Consider the following 26121-nt stretch of genomic DNA (forward strand, 5'->3'; position numbering starts at 1 on the left):
GTTTCGACGAGGTCTCACTCGTCATCTTCAGGCTGGTGCTTTCGGCTTCTTGTTACTGGAACAGAGCAGAATCTGGTGTTTGAGTTTCTATAAATACTGTTGAGGGGTGTGGTGTATAGCCTCCAACGTTCTGGGCAGAGAGGAAGTTCCTAGATTAGTGTGCCTTTTCTTCTTTTGTTCCTTAATTACTTGAGGGATATCTTGAGTGATTTCATGAGTGATATTCTGAATACCACTGGGTGGGTCATTAAGTGTAGATTAGTTGCTAAAGCTTTCGTGTCTTGACCTCTTGAGCTTGTGAAGAGTTTTTCTGAGAAGATGGCTGTGCTGCATTTAGTTGTGCTCTGGCTTGGCTTCGTGTATAGGGGCGAGCTGTGATTTTGTGCCTTGTGCCAGCCAGATCTGTGTAGGGATTGCAGGGGGGTGCAGCATCCGGAGGTGCCACTATCTACACTATCTACACTATCTTGCAGGGGGGTGCAGCATCCGGAGGTGCCACTATCTACAAAAAACCTGATGGCTCCCTAGGACACACTATCTACCGGAAAAAAACACACACCAACCGCTACTTACATGCACAATCACACCACCACCCTGCACAAATAAACTCCGTAGCCAAGACTCTCATCTCCAGAACCAAACGCCTGGCTGACAAAGACCACTTGACAACTGAGTTACAGAATCTCTCAAATGTGTTAATCGCCAATGGATACCAGAAAAACAGGGTTACTAAGCTAATCCAAAAAGAAACACCCCCAAAAAACCAAGACACAGAAGAAAACAATGGCATGGCCCTCCTTCCTTATATCAAGGGCACTACAGACAAAATTAGCAAAATCCTCCATAAACACAATATCAAAACAGCCTTCTGCACCAACCAAAAAATAGCCAATAACCTCAGAAACCCAAAAGACAAAATCCAGCTGGAAAACCAAGGGGTCTATGAAATACCCTGCAAAGTCTGCCCAGCCACGTACATTGGACAAACAAACAGACGAATAAATGCACGTATCGCAGAACACAAGAATGCCGTCAAAAAAGAAGAAAAAACTTCCTCTCTTTTCCAACACATGAAAGAAACAGGACACGAAATTAATTTTGCAGATTCCAAATTGCTCTTTAACATGGAACATCACCACAAGAGAATAATCATGGAAGCCATCGAGATAGAGAAACACCCTCACAACATGAACAAGCGTGACGACACGTCCCGCCTGCCAGACATCTGGAAATTAGCCCTCCCCACAAAAACCGACACCAGAACCAGAGGCACACAGAACGCCGTCACCAATCAACCACACCAGACCCAAACCCAGACCCTCTCCACAGACATATTACAGACTCCATCCAGTAGCCAAACTATAGTGGCACCTCCGGATGCTGCACCCCCCTGCAATCCCTACACAGATCTGGCTGGCACAAGGCACAAAATCACAGCTCGCCCCTATACACGAAGCCAAGCCAGAGCACAACTAAATGCAGCACAGCCATCTTCTCAGAAAAACTCTTCACAAGCTCAAGAGGTCAAGACACGAAAGCTTTAGCAACTAATCTACACTTAATGACCCACCCAGTGGTATTCAGAATATCACTCATGAAATCACTCAAGATATCCCTCAAGTAATTAAGGAACAAAAGAAGAAAAGGCACACTAATCTAGGAACTTCCTCTCTGCCCAGAACGTTGGAGGCTATACACCACACCCCTCAACAGTATTTATAGAAACTCAAACACCAGATTCTGCTCTGTTCCAGTAACAAGAAGCGGAAAGCACCAGCCTGAAGATGACGAGTGAGACCTCGTCGAAACGTCGCCCAGACACCCCAACTCTTACACGGGAAGACACCCGAAGACACCAAAACCTGCATATATATATATATATATATATATCTCACAAATCCGTATATCTATATATCTAGCAGGGTATCCTCTCCCCTCTTTTCTGCAGCAATGCATCTCTTGTAACTTCAAGAATGGAAAGCATTCTGTGGTTACCAATCTTGTGATATTCCTCTTCCTCTTCCTCTTCTTCTCCTCTTCATCTCAATATTCCAGTGGTTCTTTCTCTCCACCCCCCTTTTGAGAAAAGGTCTGAGTCATCTGAAAAATCTACCTGCCAGACAGAAGTCACTGGCTTCTTGTGTGGCCTGTCCTTTTAGCTTCCTCTGTCCCTATGTGTTCTGAGGTGTGCATCCTCAGAAAAGGTTGAGCGTTTTAAGTGAGACAAAAGTTCTTCGATGGCAGGGTGTGAATTGTGGAGGAGACTATACATTAAATATCAATTTTCCTTTAGGCTGGATGAGATTTCCCTTTAGTTTTGATATTTCTCCAGCAAACCCAGCAAACTCAAAACCAGCAGCAGGATGGGACGGAGCAGCCAGCTCTTTGCAGCTTTTCAAGCAGAGCACCCTTTCTGGCTGTTAGGATCCCTTCCTCTTTTTTGTGAATTAATCCCTGAATGCACCTCCCTAATGACTGTGCCAGATGTAGCATTGTCTTTCACTTCTCTCCTCTTGCATACAGAATAATACAGATAAATGTGCTTGGGATTCTTCAAGTCCAGAATCTGGCTCTTGTGGATCACTTGCTGATTCCAGTGGCTGCAAATGGTTTCATTGTAGGAGGATCCCCTCCTAACAGTCATTCCAGGCTGATGCTTGTAGAAAAGGAATGAGAAAGTACATGAAGATTGTGGAAAAACTTGGAATGTGTCATAATGTACTAATATTGCCGAGCAAAACAAGCCAAGCTAAGAACTCACTCAGGATATTCAGGATTGAACCACACACCTTTGGTGGGACATCTTTTCAGGATAGAGCCCTACTACGACCAACATTTTAAAATTGGCTTGGCACTCTGTAATTATACGGATTTTTGGTATTTTGATGTTGCTTATATTAGTGTGTATTTTATATGTTAAATTTAAACATTTGTATGGAAAAAAGGTATAGGTATTTTTACTCAGAGAGGGAAGGAGGAACAGATTAGCTAAGCATGAAAGAGGTAACCGTGTTGGACCAAGGGTGGAGTTTATGGGCAATCTATCCGGAAGACATTTGTATTTCGAGGAGTTAGTGGTCTGATATGGTTACCCTTCCTGCCTTCTCTTTCTTCTCCCTCTCAATCTCCTGAGCCCTGTAACAGAAGATTTTTAATGCTGGATGTTTTTAGATAAAGATGATGATGATGATGTATTTATAAATATACCTGACGGGCATACAGAAACTGTGCAAAAATTTGCAATGTTTATATTTTAAAAGGTGAATACTACAATCATAGTTGCAAACACTTTCTTTTTGCATGGTGCCTAGTCACTGATCTAAGTGACAGCGGATGGCTGTATAGGAGCTACTGCTGGATCACACTAGGTTGGTGGCATTCACTGTGCCATTAACCCAATATTTTTTAAAAAACGATCCCCCCCCAATGTGGGGTGGAATTTAGTTCACAAGAATAGTCAATTTCAACCCGGTGCTTTTCATAAACAAGGGGAATAGTGAAGAGAGAAATGAGAGCCGGTTTCAGCCTTCTCAGCCCATTGAACAAGGCACCTACATAGGTGAAGAGCCACATCCACAACACAAACTTCAGGGATTTCACTAAAAACAATTTTAAAAGGAGCCCTAAGATATGGCAATAGCTGTTGGAAAAGTTACGAGTCACTGCACATTGTTTTTGTCATTGTCTTTTGTTAGCCATCTGTTATCAGGCCATCAACTACAGGGTCATAAACTGAAAATATTTTTATATGTTCCTATATTGGGACAAAAAGAGAGAGGCACTAGTGGGTCTTTTAAACGAACTAAACAGCTAATATTATTGTTCCTTGATAAAACCAAGTTACCCCATGATTTCTTAGACCAAAAAAAGCACCAGAAAAGCAGCATTTGTAAGGGCAGTACAGAATTGACCAAGTGTGAAGGCTGGAGCACTTACAAGTGATGCACACAAAATGTAAGCCACAAAGAGCAACATGAAGGTGTTTCCATGTGATGGCTACCTTTTTGCTGCAAGGTATAATGTGCATATTGGTTTGCATTCCAAACCATTCTTCTCCATGGCACGGCAAAGCCTGAGAAAGGCTTGCAGTATCACAATGATGGCTGGGTAGTCAAGTTAAAAAAACAACCACTACCAAGCCAGCAGCACCTCCTGTATGGCAGTTATGTGTGCCAGCTCTCATGATCCTATTTCTCAGAAGCAGTTATTTGATGAATACAGTGCAAAGTCTGAAGTTTATGAGGCTTGTGCTGATCCACTGCTAGGCTTTAACTTGCACCTCATTGGGCGGCAGCCTATGTCATTTTCTGCCGCATTGCCCCTCCTAGACAGCATGGAAACCATGTGATTCAGGTTAGACTGGATGACAGAGTAGTGGAATTCAGTGAGCCCGTAGAGCTTGCCCAGGAGCACTGGGAAGACAGTGAAGAAAGCGACCGAGCACTAGATGAAGTTGAAGTGGCCTTCCTAGAAATGGGAGATACTTCTTTAGATAGCATCCTCTGAGTGTAAAACTTCGTTATGGACACATGACTTGTGGGGTTGAGTTCACCCTGGGGTTTTAGCTTGGACTTTTGCTGAGGGGTCAAGAGGTGAGGAATTTAAGTCTGTTCCTTCCACAGGTTGGGGAGAAGGAGGTGGGAGGCTGTCTCCAATCTGAGAACAGGATGGCATTAGATTTCCCCTTAGTTTTGATATTTCTCCAGCAAACCCTATTTTCCTTGTCTTTCATTCAGTTGGAAGTATTGGAGCCAGCCTGTCAAGTATATATGGATTTCAATGTTCTTAATTTATTAATTTCCCCCCTCTAATAACATTTTATATGTTGCCCAATTTCCCTTCATGTTTTTCTTCTTAACGCCAAAGGCTTCGATGGGTGAAATGCAGCAAGGGGCTGTATGTTCCAGGAGATATTTATATTTTATCTATGGTTTATATAAGGTCTGAGTTGTGTGGCTGCACCTTCTGGTACGGTGTTGGCAAGGGATTGAATCGGGGTGCAGAAAAGGAGAAAGGACAGTTGTGTTGAGGGGTTTTGGAATTCCCAGCTGTGAGTAAAATGTGCTTGGAATTCTTCAAGTTCAGAATCTGGCTCTTGTGGATCACTTGCTGGCTGATTCTAGTGGCTGCAAATGGTGTCATTGTACCTCCTGAAGGAGGCATTCCTGGCTGAGAGGAAGGGTGTGAACTGTGTGGCTATACCACCTGATTGCATGTTTGCAAGGGAATCAATTTTTGTGCCGAAAAGTGCTGAAAAGGACATTTGCCAGTGTTTAATGTGTTTATAAGCCAAACAGTCGCCTTTGTTTAAAGAAACACAAGTACAAAGTCAACAGTAAAATCACAAAAATAATGAACCGCATGTTCATAACATACAAAAAATTGCCGCCTACTCAGTAGGTAACTACAACATTCCAAATGCTGAATATATTTATACATTTTACACTTCTGTAACAAAAATAGACTTTTTGAGAAGTTCGGGGTTTTGTTTTGCTTTGTTTTGCTTTTTTGCTTACATTCTGTCTCCCGGCTCCTTTCCCCCTTTTCCTGTGTGTGTGTGTGTTTGTTTGTTTGTTTTTGAGCCTCAGAGTCCCTTTCCCCCCACTTTCCCTTTTTTCACCTTAAGACTACATGCAAAGCATCCAATCGCAGAGTTGCATGACTTCAGCAGGGCTTCACAAAAAGGCACCAAGACTTGGGACGTGTTTTGTTTTTTTGTTCTCAAAAGGAAAAACAACAAATCAAACCAAACGAAAACTTTTCACCTCGCAAGGGTGTTTCATCCTCTAGGTGATATTTACAAAGAACATCACACTCTGTTGACATGCTCAAATACATAGTTAAGTGCTGCTTTTGTTTGTTTGTTTGATTCCTCCCCCACACCCCCAAACTAAATTGTAAAACCCAGTACAGCTTTGTCATCACGAAAAGAGCGAAAAATTACCATTTATACAAAAAAGAAAGAGCACGCGCAAGAGAGATGGCCCTTCGTACTCCAAAGAATGCAATATGAATATGCAAAGAGGTTGTTCACCTCAAGAACCCAGAAGGAAAGCAAAGCCATGGCACATAATACAATATTACATTGTCTATGCATGGATTCCCCCCCCCCCAAAGTCCCATTGCTCCCCCCTAAGGAATGAATTGGAGGCTGGGGAAAAATCATTGCGGAAGAAAAAACCCCTCTCTCATCCATGCAGAACAGAAGTGGAGAGGACCTCTGGTGTCCGGGAGCTTGTGTCTTCAGGCAGTTGAAGTTGAAAGATAAGTCCCAACCCCAGCCCACCCCCCGGCTGCTGGAAAGCTGGGGGGCCGGGCTGGCTTGCGAGGGAGTCCACTGTTCAAGTGCCGGAGGAAGATTTGTTATTTGCACCCCACCCTCCCTAGACGGGGTGGGTGGGTGTCGCGAAAGTCTTGGTGGTGGTTGTGTGTGTCCCCCCATCACCCCCTTTTCTCCTCTCAGCAGATCTCGATTGTCCTGGGTGAGAAAGTGGAGGCCATGTCAGAAAGTGCAGAAGTCACTTGCGAGCTGAAGGGGCTGCCGAGGCCCCCGGGGATGGGAACGGGGTAGCCACTGCCTGGCTCTGGAAAGTGGAGGAGGCCATGGAAGTGTAGCTGGTGGCCACCAAGGGCGAGGGGAAGGAGGGGAAGGGCAACATCACGGGGGAGGCGTGAGTCCACAAAGTCATCCATTGGGAAGAGGCAGTTGAACTCCTAAACTGTTCTGTTGAAAGGGCCAAGCAGCATAAGGGTGTTTCTTTGGACAAGCAATATCTTAATCTAAGTAAGCCCTTAATGGATAGCCAATCCAAGGGCTTTTCGAAAAGGGGTTTGATCTTGGTGCAGAAAAGGAGTGATGAGTACATATAGCTTTGCTCCTTTCCAGGCAGAGCACCCTCTCTGGCTGTTAGGACCCCCTCCTCTTTTTTGTTAATTAATCCTTAAATGAACCTTCCTAATGACTGTGCCTGATAAAGCACTGCCGTTCACTTCTCTCCTCTTGAAGCATAAACTCTGCTGATGTATGTTGAGAAACTGCAGCAGAAATTGCAATGTATGTGTGTGTGTGTGTGTGTGTGTATTTGGTTTTTTTAAAGAAACACCAGCTTAAGATTTATTATGCAAAAAGCTTTTATGAAAAGTTTTTTTTTTAAAAAAAAACACACACCAAAGGAAGTACAATTCATGGATGAAGAAATCAACCTTCCTGCCAACCTTCCTGTTCTCTCTATTAGGGTTCAGCAACAAAAACCATGAGGCAAAACAGCCCTAAGACACCTCAGTTTTCATGTTCTTGAAAGTCCCCTTCACCCCCAAAAAATGATGTTAAAAAACTATAATCCAAAATATACATAAAAGCTGCATATATGCAAAGTTGTTTTTTGTTGTTGTTGCCCTTTTTTCTGAGCAAATGACAGATCACTCCACATTTGTCACAAGCTGATTCAATGTTGGAAGTGTGCGATTTCAGTAAGAAATCTCCTGACCAGTAAACTAGCATGAAGAAACTGAGTGTTCGGAGCTATAATAATAATAATAATAATAATAATAATAATAATAATAATAATAATAATCCGTCCAGTCTCACTCACACACAAACCCCACAAAATTTCTTCTTGTGCAGTTTCTTCTTGTTTAATACAGCCATACGATAGTTATTAAAAAGTGGGCTTGCTTTCACCGCCCCTCTCCCCGGCCTGCAAATTTTGTTTTCAGGCTGTTGGATGAGAATAACAGATTGAGGGTAGAAGGTTGTTTCTGGAAGACCAGTCAAGGCATCTGAAACTGCCTAGCCAGATCCATGTTCTACAGTTTATCTGGAAGAGAATGGTGGAGTTCTCTCCATTACTGGATGCACAGGGTTAAAACATCTGATACTTTCCCCCTGTTCAGGTCTTTATTTTCTCTCTTCTTCTATCACCTGTCGCACTGGAGAGAACCAAGCGCCAGGATCCCACACTTGCAGTCTGTTTTAAGAGGTTAGTGGCAGAGATTCCTCTCCTCTTTTGAGCAAAGTTTGGATGCCCGCTCTGCAGCTTTTAAAGAGAGTAGGGAAGTCTCGGCTGAGGGCAGATCTTTCCCCTTCTTCGCCTGTTCCTCTAGCATGATCTGCAGGTCAAAGATATAGTCGATGACATGCTGCAAGATTTCCACTTGGCTGACTTTGGGGCCTTGTGGGATCCTCGGCACCAGCTTGCGCAGCTTGGAGTAGCAGTCATTCATGTTGTAAAGGAGGTTCTTGGGCCCCTCCTGAGCCGGGCTCTGGTTTTTTGTGTTTTGTTTTGGCAAGACTCATCACATTTTACTGAAGGCCTTTGCAGCAGGAGTCACTGGCCAAGGGGCTTCGTTCTGTTGTTCGTTCCCTGGGTAATGGTGAGGCTCTGATCAGAGAGGCAGCACACAGCTTGCTTCCTAGCAGATCCTGACTGATCTGACTGGGCTGATTCCTTTCATGGCCATGAAGGAGGAGAAACCAGCAGGGATTTGCAGAAGGGCAAGATTTCCTTCCTTAAGGCAGGAGAAGCAAGCAAGCAACCTCGAGAAAGAGAGAGATCGATACTGCCCCTTGCTTGGCAGCCTTGTTGATTCTCTATTGTGTGCACACAGAAAATGCTTCTCTTTGCAAAAAAAGCCCCATGTATATATTTTAAAAACAGAAATGCTACCTTTGCAGTAGCAAATATTTTCTGATCCTTTCCCCAGTCAAGGTCTTTTCTCTCTCTCTTCTTCTATCTTCTGTACAACTGCAAGATTTCCATGGCTGACTTTGGTGCCTTGCATGTTAAGACCCCCCAAGACCTCCCCAAATAAATACACAATTGATGTTAAATTTAGTTTACGGTTATTGGCATAATTTTGGCCAGAATAAAAAATGAAGATAAATGTGCTTGGAATTCTTCAAGTCCAGAATATGGCTCTTGTGGATCACTTGCTGGCTGATTCCAGTGGCTGCAAATCGTTTCATTGTACCTCCTGAAGGAGGGATTCTTGGCTGAGAGGCATGCAAATGCACCCTCAGCAAATGTGGAGTGGTTGAAGTAACAGAAAAGTTCAGTGCTGGCAGGGTTTGAGTTGTGTGGCTGCTGGTATCTGATGGGGTGTTTGCGAGGGACTCAGTCTGCTTGGAGAAAAGGAATGAGAAAGTACATGAAGATTGTGGAAAAACTTGGAATGTGTCATAATGCAAAGTACTAATATTGCTGTAGTAAAACAAGCCAAGCTAAGAAGAGTCTCTCAGGATATTCAGGATTGAATCACACACCATTGGTGGGACAGCTTTTTAGGATAGAGCCTTACCACGTCCAACATTTTAAAATTGGCTTGGCACCTTGTGATAATACTGGTTTTTGGTATTTTGATGTTGCTTATATTAGTGTGTATTTTATATGCTAAAGTTAAACATTTGTATGGGGGAAAGGTATAGGTTTTTTTCCTCAGAGAGGGAAGGAGGAACAGATTAGCTAAGCATGGAAGAGGTAACCGTGTTGGACCAAGGGTGGAGTTTATGGGCAATCTATCCGGAAGACATTTGTATTTCGAGGAGTTAGTGGTCTGACATGGTTACCCTTCCTGCCTTCTCTTCCTTCTCCCTCTCTATCTCCAGAGCCGTGTATCGGGAGATTTTTAATGCTGGATGTTTTTAGATATGCTGTAAGCCCCCCAGAGTCCCTTGGGAAAGCCAGCCAAATGGGTGGCGTATAAAGATGTTGGTGATAATTTATTTATTACATATAGCTGATGTACATACAGAAACTGTGCAAAAACTTTCAATGTTTAGAAAGACGATCACTACAATCACAGTTGCAAACACTTTTTTTTTTGCACTTTCTAAACTGAAAATATTATTGTTCCTTGAGGAAACCAAGTTAGCCCATGATTTCTTTGACCAAAAAAGCACTAGAAAGCAACATTTGTAAGGACAGTACAAAATTGACCAAGTGTGAAGGCTGGAGCACTTAGAAGTGATGCACACAAAATGTAAGCCACAAAGAGCAACGTGAAGGTGTTTCCATGCGATGGCTACCTTTGTGCCGCAAGGTATAATGTGCATATTGGTTGGCATTCCAAACCATTCTTCTCCATGGCACGGCAAAGCCTGCGAAAGGCTTGCAGTATCACAATGATGGCTGGGTAGCCAAGTTAAAAAAACAACCACCACCAAGCCAGAAGCACCTCCTGTATGGCAGTAATGTGTGCCAGCTCTCACGATCCCATTTCTCAGAAGCAGTCATATGATGAATACAGTGCAAAGTGTCTGAGGTTTATGAGGCTTGTGCTGATCCGCTGCCTAGGCTTTAAGTTGTACCTCACTGGGTGGCAGCCTATGTCGTTTTCTGCCGCATTGCCCCTCCTAGACAGCATGGAAACCATGTGATTCAGCTTGGACTGGATGACAGAGTAGTGGAATTCCCTCTCCTTGTTCAGCTTGCGGAAATAGTCTGTCCTGTGGTTGGCAGCATAGTCTATGGACGTCAGGGATGTCAGCGAGCCCGTAGAGCTTACCCAGGAGCAGTGGGAAGACAGTGAAGAAAGCAACTGAGCGCTAGATGAAGTTGAAGTGGCCTTCCTAGAAATGGGAGATACTTCTTTAGATAGCAGCCTCTGACTGAAAAACTTCGTTATGGACACATGACTTGTGGGGTTGAGTTCACCCTGGGGTTTTAGCTTGGACTTTTGCTGAAGGGTCAAGAGGTGAGGAATTTGAGTCTGTTCCTTCCACAGGTTGGGGAGAAGGAGGTGGGAGGCTGTCTCCAATCTGATAACAGGATGACATTAGATTTCCCTTTAGTTTTGATATTTCTCCAGCAAAGCCTATTTTCCTTGTCTTTCATTCAGTTGGAAATATTGGAGCCAGCCTGTCAAAATATATGGATTTCAAAGTTCTTAATTTATTAATTTCCCCCTCTAATAACATTTTATATGCTTGGACTTTTGCTGAGGGGTGAAGAGGTGTGGAATTTGAGTCTGGTCCTTCCACAGGTTGGGAAGAAGGAGGTGGGAGGCTGTCCCCAATCTGAGAACAGGACAAGGCAGGTTCACGGATGCAAACGTCAGAATGGGCATTGTGATTCTGCTCTCTTCTCCTTCCAGCAGTTTTCTGTAGGTTGCAATCTCAATATCAAGAGCCATCTTTACATTCAGCAGGTCTTGGTACTCGTGCTGATGTTTTGGGTCACCTCCTGGAGTCGAGTATTGTTGTCTTGGTAGTTAGCAGCTTCAAGATTAAAGTTCTCCTCCATCTCTCGCATCTGACATTCCAGGGATTCGTTATTTCCTTTAAGTGCATCCACTTCACAGGTGAGACTCTGAATTTGCCTGCGCTACTTATTCGCTTCTTGTTTGGCCTGGCGCAGGGCATCATTGCTCCTGGCTTGCTTTTAGCAGCCAGGATGGACAAGGATCAAGAAGACAGGTGGTTGGTTTCACTCGTCCAAGCAGCCTGTCTGCATCCTAAGAGGTAACAGATTGGAATTGATCCCATATAACATGACTAGACAGGACTCTAGCACTCTCCTGCCCTGGCCCTGCTCCCACGGTGGAGTCTACCTCCTTCCAAATCTGAGACCCATGTTCTACAGTTTATCTGGAAGAGAATAGTGGAGTTCTCTCCATTACTAGATGCACGGGGTTAAAACATCTGATCCTTTCCCCTGTTCAGGTCTTTATTCTCTCTCTCTTCTATCTCCTGTCTCACTGGAGAGAACCAAGTGCCAGGATCCCACACTTGCAGTCTGTTTTAAGAGGTTAGTGGCAGAGATTCCTCTCCTCTTTTGGACAAAGTTCGGATGCCCGCTCTGCAGCTTTTAAAGAGAGTAGGGAAGTCTCGGCTGCGGGAAAATCTTGCCCCTTCGGTAATGATGCAACCGTTCTTAGGGTATGCACGGTGTGGTTGTTCTCGGGGTTGATTTGCAGAATTTTCCCGATTTCCCGGCATCGATGGTGTTATCTGAATTGCTGGTACCATTGGGGGGTCTTCGTCAAAGATAATTAAATCTGTCTCTGGCTTTCTATGTGTCCCATTTCCCTTGGGAGGGTTGTCACTTGGCATTGGCTGATCAGATTCCAGTTGGGATAGAGGGTGATGAAATTCTGGATCTGCCAAAGGCGCAATAGAGTGTCCTATCTTTGAATTATCTAGATTGGGCTGGCGTTCTTTGTGTGTTTGACCTTTTTGGTCTGATGTTTTCCTCTCCAAGTGAGTGTTGCAGCTGGGTTCACCGCACATATTCATCTTTGACGGCCCTTCCGAATGAATCATGGCCCTATGGCGAAAGCCCTTCGGCAGAGAGGGTGCTGATTGCTTGGGGTCGGTCCAGCTATACGACAAGTTTGGCAGTAGTTGTTTTCGTTCTGTGTCTTTAAAAACACGCCTCAAAACAATATCATAGTCCTGTAAAATGGCCCTATATTTCAGTAGCATTTTAGGGGTAGCTGGGTCAGAAAATGTCAGCATGAGTCTCGTGTGCTGGGGGTCCGTGCAAAGCAAGTTTATCGCGATCAGAGTGTTGCAATGGATATTTAGTAAAAGCTTAAAGTTTCTCTTCACACTGTCGATTGATTTCCAGTAAGGCAGCATACGATTAAAAGGATATATATCTAGAGCTACTTGAGTACTTTGTAGGATCAGGTCCCTACTTTTGCTTTTGTTGTTTTTAGTATTTGTAGTCTCTCTGTTATCAAGTCCAGACTGGTTGCACCCCTGTACATGATGGTCCAGAGGGAGGGCAACGCTATGGTCAGTCTCTTTAGTACTGAGTGGGCTATTTTTGGCTGCCAGGAGCACCAACTCCATCAGGAGAGACGTTACCTTTTCTAATTTTTTTTTTTTTTGCAGCAAGAGTCCCAGTTTTATTTTTATTTTTTTAATACATTTTTATTAAAATTTCACAAATTTTAAACAAACACAAAAACACAAACAAACACAACACAAATAACAAGTATAGTTTCAGATCCTTATTTTCTTAACATCTTTCCCTGACTTCCCCACACCTCCCCTTCTTGTATTCCAATAGTTAGCTCAGCAAGTTCTTGTCCCCAGCTTTAACCTTATTATTATTATACTTAATTCATCTTAATTAACCAATTTTAACTTATAGACCTCAATTTAAACAACAGTACTCATTCTTTACACCCTTTTCTAAGGTCGACCCAAATTCCCTTCCATGAATTTCCCAATTTTTATATTAATTACAAAACACAATAACAGAAAGACAACATATAATTATACACCCTTTGGATTCCAAAACTCTCACCCCCCCTTTCCCGGTTTCGATCCCCAAAGAATGACCATCAGTCCATCAACTATCAGCCTGGAGATCTCACGTCCGAGGCCCTCAAATCTCTCTCAGTCCCCCTCTGCCGGCTTTTTTGGTAGTCCTTTATATTAAACCTCAAGTCTCGGAGAAGCTCTGTCCCCAAAGGGTCTATGTTTCTTCCAACCAGACCTCCATGTTCAAAAGTGGAGCCCAAATCTTGTTTCTTGTTGCTTTTAAGTCCAAATGTCCCAAATGTCCCAAAGGCTCCAACTTTCACCTTGATCAAATTTGTAATCCATAGGTCTTCAACTCTCCCCATAGGGAGATCCCTCCATTCTTCATTCTCCAACTCAAACCAAACTCTCATCATCCAGGTCTTGTTTTTCGCATCTGTCTTAGCAGGCCTCTGGCTCTCCTTTGTCGTCTGCGGCATTTCAGCTCCTCCTTCCCACTCCTCTGGAACAGCACATGTCTCTTCTTGTTCAGCTGCATAGGTTTCTTGAGTCAAGTCCTTGACACATTCAGCAAGTTTGTTTACTTTTAAATTCAAAGTTGTAGCATTTGTAGCCAAAGCTTCACTCTGACCTTGTAACTTTCCCATGAGAAAAAACGTTTCTATCCAGCTCAGCCTGTATTTTTCCACTTGCAGCCATTGTAATGTCTCAGAACCCCCTCTAGAGGGATTCTAGTTACTTAATATTCCTTCCAACTCCAATCCAACATTCAAGTTAATTTGTTTCAATTCTTCTTTATTTTCAACAGTTTAAAGTCAGATTGTAACAAAAATAACCAGCAAAGGTAGCAGAAACCAATTTTTTTTCCTTTTCCAGCTTTGACAGCTAATTTGACAGCTGTCAACCTCTTTATGTCTCCTCAGCAGGCTCTCTCGCGGATCACTCCCGGGTCCCGGGGGGTTGCACTTCAGCTCTTAAAATCAGTTCTTATCCTCCAGCAAAGTTACTTATACTGCCAAGTCGTGGAATTAATATCTTTTATCCCAAAAAGAGAAGGATATTCTCTCAACCTTAATTATCAATTCTTGCTTTAATTTATCTACAGAAAGGGGAGACGGACTTCCTTTTAGCAGCTTCCCCGATCGTGCCAATTTTTTAAAAAATAACTCACGGGTTGTTACTTATAGAGTCCAAATGTTCAAAGAAAGAAGTCAGCGCTCTCTGGCTATGGCATGCAGCTTCGCTCCGTAGAAGAAGCGGTCTACTCTCAGCACCATGCCACTCTCCGTCCCCCGTTCCGAAGCCTTTAAAAAGGCTTCTTTGTGGGTCAGGGAGGGCGCAAATGGTGCCCGCCGAGTCACCAAGTCCACAGGCTTCAGCGCCTGTGGTTTCTGAGGGTCCCCGCGTCGCCACCACGGCAAGATCCATCTTCTACAGAGCCGATTCCCTCCGGAGCTTGGAGGGAATCCGCCATTAGCCTTTCGCGCTAACCCGGATGTCTACCTTTTCTAATTTGATGTTAATTTTCTCCACTGTTCTTGCAGTCAGCAGACAGTGGTCCGCGAGTATTTCTGCATAGAGCAGTGCCCCCTCAGATGGTAGTTCATGGGATAATTCATGAGTGCTCATCTCAGCATTCTCCCCTGGGTGATCTCCACCCATTAAAGCATCCCCACCTACCTGGGAATGAATTCTATTTGGTGTGGTAGGTTCTGAGTTCTGTGCTTTTACAAAATCGTCCATTTTGCTCTGCTTGCTCTTCTGTGGGCTCCCTTCTGGAGATGAGGCCGGTCGTTTCTTTTTCCTAGGCATTTTCCAGGGATAGAGCCGCTGTAAATCAGAGCAGCTTCTGCTGTAAATGAGGAAGCTCGGCATCTACCCACGATAGGGCGTCTAATCTCCACTCCTGCTGAGCCGTAGCTAATTAGGGCCTTCTCCGGAGCTTTCCAGACTTTCTGTAACTCAGGCCCTTGACCTAAGCTTTGTAAATTAATAGCTGCCAAGTAACAAAGATAAAGTACTGAGGTTGATAAAAGCTAATAAAAACTGATAAAAAAGCTAATAAAAACTGATAAAAATAATAAAAACAGCATCAACTGATGCGGAGCTCAAGTCGACGCTACTACTAACCACAACGTCAAATTATATTATAAATGATATTATAGGTTCCCATATGCCCCCTCTCCCCTTCACCCCTGTGTGATCTCAATATTTTACTTCCATCTTTTTGTGTTGTTATAATTTAATAATTATTCAGTTGATTCTATTATTTTCTTGCTTACCCCTGCATGTTTTACACATTCTCTATTAATATTACAATTCCGGAACCATATTTTTTCATGTATTCCTTCACTCCATCCCACTCTCTAATTATTCTCTGTCCCTATGTGTTCTGAGGTGTGCATCCTCAGAAAAGGTTGAGCGTTTTAAGTGAGACAAAAGTTCTTTGATGGCAGGGTGTGAATTGTGGAGGAGGTTATACATTTTAGATAGATATTTTCCTTTAGGCTGGATTAGAGTTCCCTTTAGTTTTGATATTTCTGCAGGAAACCCTATTTTCCTTGTCTTTCATTCAGTTGGAAGTATTGGAGCCAGCCTGTGAAATATACATAGATTTCAAAGCCCTTTCCTCTTTATTTCTTAATTTCCCCCACTAATAACATTTTATATGTTGCCCAATTTCCCTTCATGTTTTTCTTCTTAACGGCAAATGCTTCGATGGGTGAAATGCACCAAGGGCTTGTAGGTTCCAGGAGATATTTATATTTCATCCATGGTTTATATAAGACCTGAGTTGTGTAGCTGCATCTTCTGTTTTGTGCCATAGGCTGTATTTAGATGTGGTGATTATTGCTTTGGTTTTCCTGATTATTCTGTTAGGGCTACTGTTAATTTTTCCAATGTTTCTTTCACAGTACATTACCTGTTCTGCCATGGAACTGTGTTTTTTCCATCTTTTACAAAGGAAATGGGGCTGCTGCAGTTGGAAAGATGCCTTACTTGGTCATATGGCACAAATGGTTGAAGCCCCAGGGTATTAAAGTTTAAGACACACCTGCAAGGAACACTCTGAATGTTCTGCTGTTTGGGTGCAATCGAACTGCAGAATCTGAACTACACAGGGGCTGATAGCCTGGTATGCACCATTGAATTTTTCTGGAAAAATCTGTGGGCGTGGTGTGACACAATATCAAATTTCATTGGACAACATTGCTGTTCACACATGTATGCTTCTCTTCCCCCCTTAAAATGGAAGCAAATAAGTAAAGAGAAGGGCAGGAGGGGAGGTTATCTCTCCTACTGCTTTTCTAACCAATATTCTAAATTGCTAAATCATGGTTTGATTTTTATTAGCTGCTTTGAAGTTTTCAGAAGGAGGGGGAAAGTACAAATACAGTGGTGCCCCGCAAGACGAAATTAATTCGTTCCACAATTTTTGTCGTCTAGCGAATTTTTCGTCTTGCGAAGCACGAAATCCCATAGGAATGCATTGAAAATCAATTAATGCGTTCCTATGGTCAAAAAAAGTCCAAACAAAGCCAAATTTGGTACAACAACAGTTTATTAACTGCTCTTTAAAGTCACACATACTGTAAAGAGCAGTTCAAAAATTTAAGGGAAAATAAATTAACTTTATAAACAAAACATGTCTTTGTTTTTAGTCAAAGAAAAAAAGTTGCGAGACGTTTTCGTCTTGCGAAGCAAGCCCATAGGGGAAATTCGTCTTGCGAGGCAAATCGCGAACGGAAAAAACTTTCGCCTAGCGAGTTTTTTGTATTGTGAGGCATTCGTCTTGCGGGGCACCACTATAAGCCAATACATAAAGATATGAAAGGAACCTATTGTTTCTGTATACAATGTTAATGTTACCATGAAAAAAACCTTTTATTTAATTTTTGTTTATTGGTTTAGAAACATTGTATGAAGCCCTGCAGCATGCAAATAATATACAGATGGATACATTGAATGTTTCCCATTCCTCTCATCTACGACTAGCGGGCCATTTACCTTGCCAGTCCCACTTCTCTGTGAAGTTATATCCCTCGATGTGACCGAGATGTGTACTTCCACATCTGTCACATGTCCCGCTCGGCTACCTATGGGGTGTGGCTCTTGCAACTGATGGTGGCTGTCATTTGCTTCCCCATAACAACAACCTAACGGGGGATGCTGGCCCTCTCAATATTGGGGGGGTTGAGCCCCCATGGCCAGGATTCAACCCAGAGGGGAAAGCATTTAATTATCTGTGTTTTCGCATAATTCTTGTAGCTTCCCCACTGCTATTGTCTCCACCAGTTTTCCCCAGATTTGGGGGGGGGTTAACATTCCAATTTCTTCTCCATCTTTGCCTCGCTGGCCAGTCCCATTTCCTTGGCACTGTGTGGTCAAGTTTCTCTCTCTCTCTTTTTTTTTTTTTATAGAAATATTTATTAAAGTTTCCAATTTTTAACAAACAAAAAGAAAAAAACAAACATAAAAATATTAAAAAACACATTAATTTCACAACTTATTTTCTTGTAACTTGTTTCCCCGACCTCCTCGTACCTCCCCTTCTTGTATACCCAGTTTGAGTTGTTTATACAGCAAATCCTTATCTCAACATCTTAAATTGTTGTAGCTTTAAATTCTTACTTACAAAAAGAAAAAGAAAGTCATTTTATCATAATTACAGCTTGAAACCCCTTAGGTTCAATCCAACATCATTCAACATTCCTTAATTTTACAATATTTTTGTAAATAGTCCTTAATTTTTTTCCAGTCTTCTTCTGCCGACTCTTCTCCCTGGTCACGGATTCTGCCATTTCTCCTCCATCTTTGCCTCACTGGCCAGTCCCATTTCCTTGGCACTGTGTGGTCAAGTTTCTCAATGTGACCTAGATGTGTTCATCTACATCTGTCGTATGTCCCACTCGGCTACCTGCACCCTGAGCCAAATTAATTGTCTGGTCCCATAGGCTGGCTTAAGATGTGGTTTAAAAAACTGAGGATTTTGCTCTAGTTTGCGTTGCCAATCATTCTGGTTCCTTCCTCTTGTTTAAAAGTTGTTTATTCGTTTGGAAACCTGTTATGATGAGAGTTGTAGGGCAAGGAGGAGTAAATGGGGAACATAAGGAGCCTGGGAAGACAGACAACCACACCCACCCGGCATGTTCCAGCCAATGTTCTCAGTTGCAAACACCTTTTCCTTGTATGTTGTCTTGTCTCTGATCCAAGTGACAGCAGACGGCTGCATAGGAGCTGCTGCTGGATCACACTGGGTTGATGGCCTTTCTGGAATTGCACACTTCCCGGAGGTGTCCAGTGTTCTAAAAGTGGGCACTGGCAGTTCAGTGAAATACTTGCAGGACACTTCAAAAGCGTCTTGACAGGAGTTCTTTAATTGCAGGGTTTGAGTTGCGTGGCTGTACCACCTGATGGCATGTTTGTAAGACAATCCTGGTATAGAAAGAGGGAGAAGTGTACATATAGCTGATGTACGTACAGAAAAAGTGGGAAAACGTGCACTTTTATATTTTAAAAAGAAGAATAGTACAATTGCAGTACCAAAGATTTGCACTGACTGTAGAACTTGACTTGAGGGGTTGAGGTTTGCGCTTCATTCCTGGGTTTAACTAGGGACTTTTGCCAGTGCATTTCTGACATTCTGGTTCACAAGAATGGTCAATTTCCACCTGGTGCTTTTCATTAAGAAGGGGAATAGTGAAGAGCGAAATCAGAGCCAGTTGCAGCAGTGTCAGACCATTGAACAAGGCACCCACATAGGTAAACACCCACATTAATTTTTTTTTGGAAATTATTATTTTTTGTGTGTACCACAATACTTTTATTATTACCACTGCCACCACCATTTTGAAGGGAAACCCTTCCAGTCAATTGGTCCTTTAGTCATCTGCAATCCCCACCCCCACAGCAGTATCAATTTTGATATACAAAAGTGCCAAACACACTGAGAATATGTTAAGTTTGCAAAATCATAAAAAAGCCTGGAATACAGAAAATCCATTCATATGCAGCTTGTACAGCCATACAGCTTCTAATAAGTTTGGCATGCCTACTTTCCATTTGCAGCATTGAACATTCGTTCCTTTATCATCAGCTCCAATTTAACTGCATCAGCAGCAAACTTTCTGATTCTACAAGACAACTTCTCCACTGCCATTTGGTCCTCATTATGGAGCCAACGGATTGTCTTTTCATTTGTACTAAGCTTTTCATTTTGTCAGAATGCATCTCTTGTAACTTCAATAATGGTTCAGTGCTGGCAGTTCAGTGCTGGCAGGGTTTGAGTTGTGTGGCTGCAGGTATCCAATGGGGTGTTTGTGAGGGAGGAGGAAGGGACGGAGCAGCCAGCTCTTTGCTGCTTTCCAAGCAGAGCACCCTTTCCGGCTGTTAGGATCCCCTCCTCTTTTTTGGTAATTAATCCCTGAATGCACCTACCTAATGACTGCGCCAGATGTAGCACTGCCTTTCACTTCTCTTGCAGAGAGAATGAAAAATCCAGATAAATGTGCTTGGAATTCTTCAAGTCCAGAATCTGGCTCTTGTGGATCACTTGCTGGCTGAAGAAAAAAAAATTACAAACATCAAATTCAAAATCCATATTCATTTTCTAACTAAGGCCTGTTACGTAATTACCTAAATTAAAATATATAAAAATACTCTCGGCTTCCCTTTGCTGTATGTAAATACAATGCAATCAACAGATTATATTATAAATGATATTATTATTTCCCATATACCCCCTACTTCACCCCCCAAAAATGTTCAGATCAGTCCACATTTGTCACAAGCTGTTGCATGGTTGGAAGTGTGCGATTTCAGTAAGAAATCTCCTGACCAGTAAATTAGCATGAAGAATCTGAGTGTTCAGAGCTTTTTAAAAAAATAAATAATAATCCGCCCAGTCTCTCACACAAACCCCACAAAATTTCTTCTTGTGCAAAGTTTCTTCTTGTTTAATACAGCCATATGATAGTTATTAAAAAGTGGGCTTGCTTTCACCGCCCCCCCCCGGCAAATTTTGTTTTCAGGGCGTTGGAAGAAAATAACAGATTGGCCAGAATGAAAAATGAAGTTAAATGTGCTTGGAATTCTTCAAGTCCAGAATCTGGCTCTTGTGGATCACTTGCTGGCTGATTCCAGTGGCTGCAAATGGCTTCTTGTTCTTTTTTTCTTTTTATTAAAAAAAAAATCAAAGGTCTGGTCACTGTGCCCTGCCTTGTACCTGCAGCGGGAGATTCTGACCAACTGAGGCAACAAGTCCTCAGCAGAGATTTAGCTCTGCTGGGATCAGTAGATTCGGCAAATAGCAGGAGCATGAAAAATTTAATGGTTTTGTGTCATGGGCTGTATTTAGATGTGGTGATTATTGCTTTGGGTTTCCTGATTATTCTATTAGGGCTTCTGTCCCCCCCCATGTTTCTTTCACACTACATTACTTGCTTTGCCATGTTTTTTCTATCTTTTACAAAGGAAATGGGGCTGCTGCAGTTGGAAAGGTGCCTTACTTGGTCATATGGCACAAATGGTTGGAGGCCCATGGTATTAAATTTTAACACATGCCTGCAAGGAGCACTCTGAACGTTCTGCCATTGGGGGACAATCAAGCTGCAGAATGTTTTAGCTTTCTCTGTCCCTATGTGTTCTGAGGTGTGCATCCTCAAAAAAGGTTGAGCGCTTTAAATGAGACAAAAGTTCTTTGATGGCAGGGTGTGAATTGTGGAGGAGATTATACATTCTAGATAGATATTTTCCTTTAGGCTGGATGAGATTTCCCTTTAGTTTTGATATTTCTCCAGCAAACCCAAAACCAGCGGTAGAAGCAGGACAGGAAGGAGCAGCCAGCTCTTTGCTGCTTTCCAAGCAGAGCACCCTTTCTGGTTGTTAGGATCCCTTCCTCTTTTTTGTTGTTAAATCCCTGATTGCACCTCCCTAATGACTGCGCCAGATGTAGCACTGCCTTTCACTTATCCCCTTTTGCAGAGAGAATGAAAAATCCAGATAAATGTGCTTGGGATTCTTCAAGTCCAGAATCTGGCTCTTGTGGATCACTGGCTGGCTGATTCCAGTAGCTGCAAATGGTGTCATTGTACCTCCTGAAGGAGGCATTCCTGGCTGAGAGGAATGCAAATGCACCCTCAGCAAATGTGGAGTGGTTGAAGTAACTGAAAAGTTCAGTGCTGGCAGGGTTTGAGTTGTGTGGCTGCAGGTATCAGATGGGGTGTTTGCGAGGAATTCAGTCTGCTTGGAGAAAAGGAATGAGAAAGTACATGAAGATTGCGGAAAAACTTGGATTGTGTCATAATGCAAAGTACTAATATTGCCGTAGCAAAACAAGCCAAGCTAAGAAGAGTCACTCAGGATATTCAGGATTGAACCACACACCATTGGTGGGACATATTTTCAGGATAGAGCTGTACCATGACCAACATTTTAAAATTGGCTTGGCACCCTGTGATTATAATGGATTTTGGTGTTTTGATGTTGCTTATATTAGTGTGTATTTTAAATGTTAAAGTTAAACATTTGTATGGGGGAAAGGTATAGGTTTTTTTACTCAGAGAGGGAAGGAGGAACAGATTAGCAAAGCATGGAAGAGGTAACCATGTTGGACCAAGGGGTGGAGTTTATGGGCAATCTATCCGGAAGACATTTGTATTTCGAGGAGTTAGCGATCTGACACGGTTACCCTTCCTGCCTTCTCTTTCTTCTCCCTCTCTAGCTCCTGAGCCATGTATTAGGAGATTTTTAATGCTGGATGTTTTTAGATATGCTGTAAGTCCCCCAGAATCCCTTGGGAAAGCCATCCAAATGGGTGGGGTATAAAGATGATGATGATGCAGTGGCGTAGCATGGGTTGTCAGCACCCGGGGCAAGGCAAGTAATTTGGCCCCCTAACCCTAACCCCCAGATGTTGCGCCCGGTGCGGCCGGCCCCCCCTGCACCCCAATGCTACGCCACTGTGATGATGATTTATTTATTACATATAGCTGATGTGCATACAGAAACTGTGGAAGAACTTGCAATGTTTATATTTTAAAAAGATGATTACTATAATCACAGTTGCAAACACTTTCTTTTTGCACTTTCTAAACAGTTAATATTATAGTCCCTTCATGAAACCAAGTCACCCCATGATTTCTTAGACCAAAAAAGCACTAGAAAGCAACATTTGTAAGGGCAGTACAGAATTGGCCAAGTGTGAAGGCTGGAGCACTTAGAAGTGATGCACACAAAATGTAAGCCACAAAGAGCAACGTGAAGTTGTTTCCATGCGATGGCTACCTTTGTGCTGCAAGGTATAATGTGCATATTGATTGGCATTCCAAACCATTCTTCTCAATGGCACAGCAAAGCTTGAGAAAGGCTGCAGTATCACAAAGATGGCTGGGTAGCCAAGTTAAGAAAACAACCACCACCAAGCCTGCAGCACCCCCTGTAAGGCAGTAATGTGTGCCAGTTCTCACGATCCCATTTCTCAGAAGCAGTTATTTGATGAATACAGTGCAAAGTCTGAAGTTTATGAGGCTTGTGCTGATCCGCTGCCTAGGCTTTAAGTTGTACCTCACTGGGCGGCAGCCTATGTATTTTCTTCCACATTGCCCCTCCTAGGCAGCATGGAAACCATGTGATTCAGCTTGGACTGGATGACAGAGTAGTGGAATTCCCTCTCCTTGTTCAGCTTGTGGACATAGTCTGCCCTGTGGTTGGCAGCATAGTCTATGGACCTCAGGGATGTCAGCGAGCCCGTAGAGCTTGCCTGAGAGCACTGGGAAGACAGTGAAGAAAGCGACGGAGTGCTAGATGAAGTTGAAGTGGTCTTCCTAGAAATGGGAGATACTTCTTTAGATAGCAGCCTCTGACTGTAAAACTTCCTTAAGGGCACATGACTTGTGGGGTGAGGTTTTACACTTCACCCTGGGGTTGTAGTTTGGACATTTGCTGAGGGTTCAAGAGGTGAGGAAATTGAGTCTGGTCCTTCCACAGGTTGGGGAGAAGGAGGTGGGAGGCTGTCTCCAATCTGAGAACAGGACAGTGCTTCCATCTCTTACCTCCTTCTTCACCCCCCCCTTATAACATGCGGTGAATCTTATGTCTTCCCTCCACAGCCTTTCCCAGTCATTTTGATATTTCTCCAGGAAACCTCATTGTTCTTGTCTTTTATTCAGTTGGAAGTATAGGAGCCAGTCTGACAAATATTTATGGATTTCAAAATCTTTTGATCTCAGTTTATTATTTTGCCCTCTAATAACATTTTATATGTTGCCCTATTTCCCTTCATGTTTTCCTTCTTAACAGCAAAGGCTTTGATGGGCAAAATGCACCAAGGGGTTTTAGCTTCCAGTAGTTATTTTTATTGTTTTGTCCCATAGGCTGGCTTAAGATGTGATGATAAAACAAAAGATATTGCTCTAGTTGCCTGTCATTCTGGTTTCTTCCTCTTGGTTAAAAGTTTTTGTTTGGAAACCTGTTAAGATGCCCTGCAGTATGCAAATAGATAAAATCCAATGTATCCCCTTCCCTCTCATCCATCTTCGCCTCACCTGCCAGGTGTGGCCATTCACATTTGCCACATGTCCCTTGCTGCTAACAGGCCCTGGGCTTCCCGCGGCTGCTGGTGACAGTCATTTGTGGCCCCATAGCAAGAGCCCGGCAGTGGGGGATGCCGGGGCCCCAATATTGGGGGAACTGAGCACCCTGTCTAGAAATACAGAGGAGGCTAAAGCCCGGGGTGGCCAGGAGGTCTGCTCAGTGTGCCCTGCCTTGTACCTGCAGTCCGTGATTCTGACCAACTGAGGCAACAAGTCCTCAGCAGAGATTTAGCTCTGCTGGGATCAGGAGATTCTGCAAATAGCAGGGGCATGTAGAATTGAATGGTTTTGCGCCGTAGGTTGTATTTAGATGTGGTGATTATTGCTTTGGTGTTCCTGATTATTCTGTTAGGGCTTCTGTCCCCCCCCCCCATGTTTCTTTCACACTCAGTTATTTGTTGTGCCATGGAACTGTGTTTTTTCCATCTTTTACAAAGGAAATGGGGCTGCTGCAGTTGGAAAGATGCCTTACTTGGTCATATGGCACAAATGGTTGGAGCCCCATGGTATTAAAGTTGAAGACATGCCTGCAAGGAGGTGTGGGCCAGCTCTGATGCAGAGCACTCTGCATTTTCTGCCATTTGGGGGCAATCAAACTGCAGAATCTGAACTACACACGGGCTGATAGCCGGGTATGCACCATTGAATTTTTCTTCAAAAGTCTTTGGGTCTGGTGTGACACAGTATCAAATTTCATTGGACAACATTGCTTTTCACACATGCATGCTTCTCTTCCCCCCCTGAAAATGGAAGTGAATAAGTCAAGATAAAGGGAGGAGGGGAGGTTATCTCTGCTGTTGCTTTCCTAACAAATATTCTAAGTTGCTAAATTGGTTGATGCACAAGGTTGTTGTCTTAATTACAAAAAATTCAAATTACAATATAATACAGAGACTTTTTACACACAGAAGATTAGAATGGTTTCCTACCAGAAGGTAAAGAAAAAATATTATTTTTTCCTTTCTTTATTAATAAACCACTTGTTTGTTTTTTAAGCAATTGCTATACAAACTTGCAGGTTCATGCACAATTTTCCCTCAATAGGGTTTGCTCTTTCCCCCACCCCCCTTTTCTTATCTTTTCTTTTTTTGCTAAGTGCAAATACTAGATTTCTCTCTCCACCTTTTAAGGCAAGTTAAATGCAACAGTGCAAATTGAAATTCCTTCTTTATATCTCCAGCACAGTATAATCTCAGTACTTAACAATCCTGAGACAGCAAAACTCACAGTATCAGGGGCACACATTGTCTTACTTCCAACCTTGTTGTCAGCGTGTGTGCTGAGAGTTTGTGTTGTGTGTGTGTGTGTGTGTGTGTGTGTGTGTTGGGTGTGTTGGGTGTGAGTGTGCTTTCCTTGTACGGACATTGCAGCCTGCAACCTCCTTCCTTTATTTGCATCTCTAGTGGACACCAATCAATCCTAGAGTGTCACTCCTACACACTAAAGAAAATTCTGGAACCCTTTAAAAAGTTTTCCAGGAACTTTTATCTGTTTCTTAAAGAACGTTTTCATAACGCTCTGTATTTTGACGTGGTAATTATTGTTTTGGTGTACCTGATTATTCTTTTAGGGCTTCTGCCCCCCCCCCGTTTCTTTCACACTGCATTACTTGTTTTGCCATGTTTTTCTATCTTTTACAAAGGAAATGGGGCTGCTGCAGTTGGAAAGATGCCTTACTTGGTCATATGGCACAAAGGTTGGAGCCCCATGGTATTAAAGTTTAAGACACGCCTGCAAGGAGCACTCTGAATGTTCTGCCATTGGGGGGCAATCAAGCTGCAGAAAGCTTTAGCTTTCTCTGTCCCTATGTGTTCTAAGGTGATTTTATCTAAGGTGGGCTGCTGCAGTTGGAAAGATGCCTTACTTGGTCATATGGCACAAATGGTTGGAGCCCCATGGTATTAAATTTAAGACATGCCTGCAAGGAGCACTCTGAATGTTCTGCCATTTGGGTGCAATCAAACTGCAGAATCTGAACTACACATCTGAACTTCCCATTCCTCTTCCTCATCTACGACTAGCAGGCCATTTCCCTTGCCAGTCCCACTTCTCCGTGAAGTTATATCTCTCAATGTGACCAAGATGTGTCCTTCCACATCTGTCGCATGTCCCGCTCGGCTCCCTATGGCGTGTGTCTCTTGCAGCTGATGGTGGCTGTCATTTGCATCCCCCATAACAGTAACCCAACGGGGGATGTTGGCCCCCTTAATATTGGATGGATTGAACCCCCATGGCCAGGATTCAACCCAGATGGGAATGCATTTTATTATCTGTGTTTTCCAATAATTCTTTTTTAATTTTTTTAAAAAAACATTATTT

General features: G+C 43.0%; 2 protein-coding genes and 1 pseudogene across 11 annotated transcripts in view; 1 reads left to right on the forward strand and 2 right to left on the reverse strand.

The window, feature by feature from the left end:
• LOC309523627 (putative G-protein coupled receptor 34) overlaps positions 1 to 26121 on the forward strand; it is a 303235-nt gene that overhangs the window by 18503 nt on the left and 258611 nt on the right. The window lies entirely within an intron of this gene.
• LOC309523730 (DNA-binding protein inhibitor ID-3-A-like) lies at positions 7690 to 8528 on the reverse strand (annotated as a pseudogene). The gene is made up of 2 exons: positions 8332 to 8528; positions 7690 to 8260 (listed from the first exon to the last, which is right to left on the reverse strand). The product of its transcript is annotated as a DNA-binding protein inhibitor ID-3-A-like (transcript).
• On the reverse strand, positions 11738 to 15330 carry LOC309524242 (uncharacterized protein; the record flags this gene model as incomplete). The annotated part of the gene is made up of 2 exons (XM_082208707.1): positions 14714 to 15330; positions 11738 to 12808 (listed from the first exon to the last, which is right to left on the reverse strand). The coding sequence occupies exons 1-2, from the start codon at positions 15083 to 15085 to the stop codon at positions 11738 to 11740; spliced, it is 1443 nt and encodes a 480-aa protein (XP_082064833.1). The 5' UTR covers positions 15086 to 15330.

Source organism: Podarcis vaucheri (genome assembly GCF_965113315.1).
Source record: "Podarcis vaucheri genome assembly, chromosome: Z".
In the NCBI taxonomy this organism is placed as follows: Eukaryota; Metazoa; Chordata; class Lepidosauria; order Squamata; family Lacertidae; genus Podarcis; species Podarcis vaucheri.